This window comes from Rhamphochromis longiceps, linkage group LG3 (genome assembly GCF_057381845.1).
Source record: "Rhamphochromis longiceps isolate RC_006_pf linkage group LG3, R_longiceps_female_GT1.1, whole genome shotgun sequence".
In the NCBI taxonomy this organism is placed as follows: domain Eukaryota; kingdom Metazoa; phylum Chordata; class Actinopteri; order Cichliformes; family Cichlidae; genus Rhamphochromis; species Rhamphochromis longiceps.
The window spans coordinates 26877601-26886915 of record NC_140559.1 but is presented as its reverse complement, the minus strand read 5'-3'; the positions used below and the strand labels follow the sequence as shown (position 1 = coordinate 26886915).

At 35.4% G+C, this 9315-nt stretch overlaps 1 protein-coding gene across 1 annotated transcript; it reads left to right on the top strand.

Moving 5' to 3' along the window:
* The first annotated feature begins 3619 nt into the window (after positions 1-3619).
* LOC146673728 (high affinity immunoglobulin gamma Fc receptor I-like) lies at positions 3620-5187 on the top strand. The gene is made up of 5 exons (XM_085384613.1): positions 3620-3635; positions 3782-3814; positions 3972-4220; positions 4319-4564; positions 4934-5187. The coding sequence occupies exons 1-5, from the start codon at positions 3620-3622 to the stop codon at positions 5185-5187; spliced, it is 798 nt and encodes a 265-aa protein (XP_085240739.1).
* The last annotated feature ends 4128 nt before the right edge of the window (positions 5188-9315 follow it).

Below are 9315 nucleotides of genomic sequence, written 5' to 3'. Positions count from 1 at the left end.
GAAAGATTTTCAGAAAACTTGACCTCTAACCTCAAGGTCAAGGTCACCAGGATTTATTTGTCCAAGACTTAGTAGATGCAGCTATGGTATCATTTAGAAAATCCTTTGGGACATATTTCTCAATTCATTGCATTCACAAAATTTTCAGAAAACCTCATCTCTGACTCACCAAGATTTGAACTTGTTCAATATGATTAGTAGATGCATCTATGATATTAAACTTCATATTATAGATGTACTACTGAAACAGTTTTTGCCATTGCTGCTGATTGACAATGTGTGATTTACCAACAAATCAAGAGATCAAGATTATTGTTGCTGGCGACTTCAACCACACCAACTTAAAGACAGTCCTCCCCAGATTCCACCAACATGTCTCCTGCCACACCAGAGGAGACAAGACTTTAGACCATGTTTGTTCCAACTGGCACTGCTCTGCCTCGGACCGGAAGGCGTTGCAGAGGATCGTGAAAACTGCCCAGCGCATTGCCGGAGCACCACTTCCTGCCACAAAGGACATCTACAGGAAGCGGTGTCTGAAAAGGGCTGGGAAAATCATCAAAGACCCCAGTCACCCATCACATGGACTCTTCACCCTCCTGCCCTCTGGGAGGCACTACAGGAGCCTCCGGACAAAGACCACCAGGTACCGGAACAGCTTCTTCCCCACAGCTGTCAGACTCCTGAACTCTGCCTCCTGACATCTGATCCACATTAACACATGGACTGGACATACACACACCCACAATGGACAACTGTACCCTCAAACACACAATAATAACATGGACTGAACCACCACTCACAACCACTAGCACTTTATATAGCCTCTTAACTGCACTACTGTATAGCTCTGTGTAAATAATCATTCTGTACAATACGATAATTTTTAACCCTTAACTTGCATAGTTCCCATTTCTGTATAGCTGTATATCTCATATTTCTGTATAGTTTTTTTTTTCATATTTATATCCTGTACATAGCTTGTACTCACTACAGCCTGTACATACTTATAGTTATAGCATATTCATAACATACCGTGTACATATTACATACCACAATAGACCCATTTCTGTAATATACTTACATATCTATATTATTGCTAATATATATTGTAATATATCTATATCATGGCTTAAGCACTTCTGGATGGATGCAAACTGCATTTCGTTGCTCTGTACCTGTGACATGTGCAATGACAATAAAATTGAATTCTATTCTATTCTAAAAGTTAGAGCAGCAGAAAAATGAGAGAAACACTATGAAAAAATCATGTAAGAATGATGAAGAAAGTGGAAGAAAAAAATGCAAAAGATTAGATGCAAAATACAAGAAAAAAAGAGCAGTGATTACAGACATCACTCAAAGCTGCAGAGAAATGTAACAGAGAAGTCAGACAAGAAATAAAGTAAGAAATAATACATAGTTTATGACTTTTACTTGTTGAAAGTCACATCCATCAGAGTAGAGGAGCCCCTCACTTATAACTATTCCTGCCACTACCACAGTGGTGGCTCATATTGAAATCTTTATAAATTAAAACCTGGAGCTGTTTTACTTTATAAGTTTCTCTTAATAATATTACATAAAAAGTATAAGAAAAGAGTCACACATGAAATGCATCATGGTTATATAATAAAATGCATATTACATCATCTAAAATTACTACTTAAATTTAATACATTTGCACTGAAATACATTAAATGAGTAAAAGAAAGAATTCCTGCAAAATTACCTTTTACAACCTATTTATCACTTGATGGAGGCCTGAGTGTGCTACTGATCAAAAGCTTTTTAGTTCTGCTGTGTTGACAGTTAACTGGTTGTAGAATATTAATAACCAAGTCTGAAGGTACATGTAGACATTTAGAGACATGTATTGAGTTTTTACAGCATGTCTTCAAAGTTTTATTTAGTAGCTGCAGCATATCAAAAGCAAACCACACATGAAGACAACAAACAGAAGAAACACCCTACTAGACACAGAAATAAATGGTCATACGGTTTAAAAATGAAAGTTGTATCTTAGTTCATGAATATTAGCGTAAACACACAAACAACCAAAAAAAACAGCAAAGGAAGTGCAAGACCTCAAATACTTCGAGCTTTATTGTTGTCTCATTGTCACAGCCAAGACAACATCAAGACAGCATGATGGTCACAGCTTTCTGGAGCACAATCTGTGAGTAGTGTATTATTCTGTAGTCCTCATAAATTTTCTTTCACATAAGTAAGGCATGACAGGTTGCAAACTATGTTGCTGTTTTTCATTCATTGGCTAGTTTTAAGATTTTGAAATTATTCTACTTCCACCATTCTTCTTTCGGCATAATGCAAAGTTAATGTCTTTTTTATTTATTTATTGGACATTTCTGCAGGTTATTATATGATCAATGAGATGATGTCAAACATTTAAACGCAAGACTTGCAATGCAATATGTGCAATGTGTGTCCCAATAAGTTATCAATAAGTAATCAGCTGGTGTAATTTTTAACCTGTAAGTTACTATTGGTTCATCCTATCAAATTTATTTGGGCCTTCTTCTTGTTTGTCTTTGATTTGCATACAATTATATGGTCTATAATGAGGACACAGAGAATGATTGCTGTAAATTTTAACTTATATATTTGTTTAGACACTTTTTTGGGAAAAATCATCACTTTTTTGAAAAATGAGGCAAAAACTATTGAAGAAAGGAGCCTGAAATGTTCCTGTGATTTTTTTTTTATCATTGTAATTTACCAGGATTTGGATTTTAGAGCTAGCAAGTAAAAAATGTGGAAAGAAGGCCAGCACTCCTGCAGACGCCCAGATTTGACTAACTAAAATGTCACAAATGTCAAATGTTAGTGGCAATTTCTGATGGTTTATAGTTGAATTTCACAAAAAGGCAAACAAAACATTTCAAATGCTTTTTTTTAAGATGAACACAAAATGACAAAAATGCTATTTTTTTTATTAACCATAAAAACAAAAACATAAATACAGATTTTATTTTAAATGTTTTATCATTTTCAGATGATACTCTAATTATAACTGAGAAAATTGATTTGTTAGACATTTTTTAAAATCTTACTCTACCTGCTGTTTTAACACCTACTCCCCTCGAGCAGTCATATAATTCAAGTAAAATTTATAATATTGTAAGAGGCATTAAAATCAACAATATATGTTTTTACTTTTTATTAGCCTATGCTCAAATATGGGACACCATAGTAGTAGCATCTAAATGCAAGACTTTTCTTTTAGTTTTAGTTTTACTTTAGGTTCTTAACATTTGTTCATGTAATCTCTACAACACGGAATTGTGAAGTGTAAAATAATAGACATCCAAAAGTCTCATAGTAAAAACTATCAGCTAAAATAATATTTCAAGAAAATAAAATAAGATATGCTAAACCGTTATTGTTTATATATTTTTTTACATTTATTTTTTGTGAATTCATGACACAAAAGTACTAGACAACACCCCTCTTGTTCATTTATAAGAGCAAGAACCGTGTTAGCCTGAGATTAGGATTGAATAAAAAGGGAGCTCCTTCCACACAGCACAATACTAATAAGAAAATTACAAAATTGTTTCAGAACTTGAAGTAAAAACATACTGAGTATAGCCAGACTATGACAGCATCACCAGGTAACCATGGTTTAATGTGCAGTGCATGTACAGTATATGTATGGTGCTCTGTCACTCTCCAAAGTAGATTATAAAAATTAGTGTATATTTATATATATCGTTATACAATCAACATTATACAAAACTGTCCTTGCTGTTTTTTTAAGGGTCGATGCTGCTGGTTGCATTTGTTGTATCTGGTAAGTAGTAGTCAACTTAACGTTAATCTTAACAAAAAAAATCACGCACACACATTTCTTTCACACTCTTTTGATGGGCTTTGCTTAACCTTCTTCTTTTTTCCCCTAATTTCTGCATTAAACTGAATTTTACATTTATGACATGCTTTCTTCTCAGATTCAGCATTTCAAATCCTTCCATCGAGGCTGCAGCTCTTTGAATATGAGTCAGTCTATTTCACTTGTAATGGGTTTAATATTTCAGCGGAATGGAAAGTAAGGAACATTGAGCAAATCGTTTCGAAATGTTCCACTAACACTACGATGAAGACCTGCACGATCGACTATGCTTTTGTATCAGACAGTGGAGAATACTGGTGTGAGAGTGGAACGGAGCGAAGTAACACCATCAATATCACTGTGTCAAGTATGTTTTCTCAAAGTTAAAATCTGAAATGTGAAAATTATACAATCCATCTTTTATAAAGTCAGAAGAAGAAAAAAAACGTACTACACATTTTTCAGCTGGTTCTGTCATACTGGAGAGTCCCGTCCATCCTGTGATGGAGGGAGAAGTTGTGAATCTGTACTGTAGAAACAAGACGACTTCCTCCAATTTTACGGCTTATTTTTACAAAGACAACTTACTCATTGGCACCAGCTTTGAAGGAGAGGTGACAGTCCAAAATGTTTCCAAGTCTCACAAAGGATTTTACAAATGCAAAATACATGGAGTTGGAGAATCACCAGAGAGCTGGCTAGCTATCAAAAGTAAGCACAGCACAAAGGATATGTCGTCATTTTGTTTTATTGTATATTTTGTTTATGGTGTATGCATACCATTCGTAATGTAACACTGCTGGAAATATTCTTGGTTCCAAATTGGATACCAACCTATGCGCATCAGGATTTGTGTGCTTATCAGGATGCATGATACATTTTTGATGTACTGTAGGGGTAAAAAAAATATACGAATTATTGTCTTATATGTCAAAATATACAGTTAGGTTGATACATTTGACAAAGCTTCTGTAATCTTTCATCTGTTAAATGAAACCATCAAGATGTGATTGTCATGCAGATTTTCAGTGGGGCAGAAGGTATTTTTGATAATATGTGGATGTCAATGATCTATTTCAGCTGTTCCTGTTATGCTAGAGAGTCCTACACATCCTGTGATGGAGGGAGAGACCGTAACTTTGTGCTGCAGAAAAAGAATGTCCGCCAGTCTCCCAGCTGTCTTCTATAAAGATGGCATCTTCATTGGGACCAGTTCTACAGGGTACATGACCATCAACAGAGTTTACAAGTCTCACGAAGGGCTCTACAAGTGCAGGATATCTGGAGTTGGAGAATCCCCTGAAAACTGGCTGTCAGTCAGAGGTGAGACATAAACATATTTCAAAATAAAAGCCTCAAGTTTGTTACATATAAAAGTGTATAAGAATAGATTAATTAGTTGTTCTAGGATTTAAAACGTATCTTAATAAATATGTGTCAAATTTTAGCAAGATCAAACAAGAAATTTGCAGCACTTATACAGCAGTTTAAAAAAATGTTCAATGTTGTTTATTTTTATGTCACTTTAACAAAAGTAATCAAACTTTAGGATGGATGCAAGGATGAAATTTAGGGTATTTTTGACTCTATCAAGGAGAATTTAAGGATTAAGGGGCACATTTTGGCAACCAGGAATGTTTCCAGTAACTATGTTGCCTCAGCTTTGAGGAGCTAACACAGGTTTACACTGTTTGATTTATTTACCGTATTTTCCGCACTCTAAGGTGCATTTAAAATCCTTAAATCTTCACAAAAATCGCCAATAATCCAGTGTGCCTTATGTATGAATTCTGGTTGTGCTCACTGACCTCGAACGGATTTTGTGTGGTACACGGCACTCAAAAATCTCTCAAAAAATAGATTGTCGTAGCATTACGGCTACCATAGTCAGGACCCTTGCAGAGTAATCTGGGTGCAATACTCCGTCTCATTCAGGTCCCAAAGTCAAACAAACACTGTCGCAATGCTGAAAGTTAAAGACGGTCTAAATTCTTTCATCCTTAATAAAATGATCAGAGTTGCTGCTTTACTTGGTGTAATAATTAAGTTTAACATCCAGGCATCCATGAAAACAGAATGTATTAAATTTAACAGAGTTAGAAGTTAGCTCGCTAGTTTCCACCCAAACATGATATAACATGTTCTGACTGAGAGATTTTTGAAAAAATTAAAACGTACAGCTCTGCTATCACTTCCAACATAAATGAAGACAGAAAACTAAACAGCAGTGATGTTTGTAGGGTTACTGAAGTTGGGCTAGCTGGTATTTAATAATGTGCTACGCAGTGTTTGGAAGGTTACTTATAAAATGTATTCCACTACAGATTACAGAACACATGCCCCAAAATCCATTTTGTAACGTTTTCCGTTACATTACTCAAATAGAGTAACTTAACGGAATACTTTGGATTACTTAATATATTATCATGCTTTTTACAACTACATGAATGTACTATTGCTGTGTGATTTATTACTATTACTGAAGGCTATTCGCCATACCGATACCAACTAGAATTTTAAATCTTAATATAAAATGAGTAACAGTAGGTTGGACCTAACGCTGCAATTTTTGCAGCGGTCTCGTATAGAAAACTATTCCGCGCGTATATGAAACAGGTCCGCGGCTCTGAACCGTAGTAAAAGGACCTCTGGCTAATGCGTTGGGTTCCGTGTTGGGTTCGTAACCAAAAACTAGCTTTACTTTGTTGTCTGGGTCAACTTTGCTGCTCCAACGGAACTTATTGTTTTGGAGGAAAACACAAACACAGTATACAGTCGAGTCTTAATAGCTTACTTACAACTGGGCTACACTCCCCATGAGACTATATTCTTTAGGGCTATGCCTGTAAAACTCTGTCTATTGCCTTCATATTAAATAATTTTTTGAACAATAATAAATATTTCGTCACATCATTATGCAGGCCACAAGGAGAGATTGAGACACGGGCATTACAGCCGTGTAATCCCTTTATTTCAACAAAGTAACTGTATTCTGAATACCACCTTTTTAAACGGTAACTGTAACGGAATACAGTTACTCATATTTTGTATTTTAAATACATGACGCCGGTACATGTATTCCGTTACTCCCCAACACTGGTGCTACGTGATCGCTAGAGGCACATCGAGTGGTTATGGTCAAACGCAATCGCATGGCAGGATGCTGTAAATAGATCAAACTTCAGACAGGAGAGCAACTGAGATAATCCATCCACAATACGAGGTTAGTCATTAATATACTGCAACAACATCGGAATAGGGCAGCTGCGAGAGAATTCATGAATCAATTGTATGGAAGTGGAGGAAGCAAGAAGAATGAGTTGAATAAAGTTTGACTTATTAGACTGTTTCCCGCGTAATGCGCTTTACAATCTGGTGTGCCTTATGTATGAACACAGACAGTGCACCTTATAATTCAGTGCGCCTTATGGTCCGAAAAATACGGTACTAAATTATATGGTTACAGAATATTTTCTGTTATATACAGGTGAAGCTGTGTCACAGGAGCATCTTTCTCATCCTATGACTGAAGGTGAGAATTTAAGTCTGGTTGACCTTATAGCTTAATTACATGAAGATGATCACATAATACATATGCCATTATATCTAAAATATTCTCTTTTGGGAAGTCTGTCATTCAATATCCCTGATACAGTTAAATGTCTTATAAGTGCTTAAATACATTCATTATCCAAGAAATTCGAGTTAAGTATGACTCAGGTTCTGATACAAGTAATTTAAAACAATTACAGTAACAACTCTATCGTGGCCACAAAAACTAATTCTAACATCAAGGGTAATGCAGTTTTTCCTAGGTTAACTAAACAGTTACAGATATAACTTTGTTTATTACACTATGTGGAGCTATAGTAGCTGTTAAATTTGCAAGTTTGTGTAGTTTTCATGTAGTATTGTGGCAAGAGCCTTGGAATGTATCTTTTGATTACAGTAGTATTATTAATATTTTTAGACCATTTGGAAGCCAAACCAGCATATTGTTCGATTGTACAGTTACAAAACTGAATAACCTGCACTGCAGGTACACAGCAAATCCAGCATGTCCAAATTAACACTGTCGGATTTGATTTCAACACTATTAAAGTGTCTATATGGGTCCACACCAGAGAGTGTTAATTTAACTCTTTTTGGAGAGTTGGTACGTTAACTCTGATTTAGTGTTAAACACCAAATCTGTCTGGAGTTGATAATTTAACACTTGGTGTTAAGAGTTTATATATTAACTCTCAAAGAGTATTTTAGTTTAACTACGTAAGAGTTATCTTCTAATTCATTCTAAAAAGCGGGAATTTTACTGTTCTGAACTTCTAGAAATTTCTTTTGGAAATAAACATTTACTAAAAAGACGCAATGGTTTTTGAAAAACATTTATTCTGAACTGTGCACCACAATTTCAAAACATTTTCTGAAAGATGTAACAGTATACATGTTCTCACTTTCATTAGAATTTTGTTTATCAAAAGGTCTGACATGGTAAATGCAAATAACAGCATTCTCATCACTTATTTCTTCAATACAATATGCATGTCCTTCATTCATCCCTTTGTGGAACTTCAACGCACTTCTGCTCTCCCCCATATTCCATCTTCACAAGCATATCCTGTGCGGAGATTGAATAAAAATTAGTTGACACTAATTAATGGCACAAATAATCCAGTAATCAATTGCAGCACAGTAAAAAAAAAAGGAATCCTCTTTGAGCCATTACTTGTGTAAAGTATTTTCCCAAAAGACAAAGACACAGGCAACAGGTAATACTGAACTAAATGTAAAACCTCAACCTTTTTAATTTTTACCTAAACCGTGTGCACAAAACTCTGGAGGGATCTATGCTAACGTAGAACCCAGTCAGGACGTCTGCTACTGCTGTTTGCTCGTTTTTTTTTTTATTGTTTTTTTTTTTATGGGCGATCGTTTTCAGGCTTCAAGTAGCACCATTATACCAACATTTCACATTCTAGACATTGTTTTAGGTGTATTTGACCAAAAGTTTGACTGAAAATTCACATGCAAGCTTTTTTCAAGGCTGTGGTATTTGCCCGCAAACAATACCTTTCAGCTAGCTAAAACAGAATATTATGCTATCAGCGAGCAACATGGCTAATGCCTTTCACACAGCTTTGTCTCAACTCCAAAGAGCCACAGAAGTAAAAGCTCATAATAATAATTGAAACAATCTTTGAAAAAATGACTTACCAAGCATGGCAAACAACTCAAATATGTAGAGCAAAATGTTCTGAAACGGCTTCACTTCAGCTTCGATTGGAGCCGTGCTGGGGGCGGAGTCTGTGAATTTACTCTGTTGGTGTCATAGCCCCTGTAGGAGTTCAGAGTTAAGAGGTCAAGAGTTAATGTTTCCATTTTAACACCTCCAGATTTGACAGAGAAACACTCATTTTTAACACTCGATTTTAACTACTATCATTTTACACCTCAGAGTTACA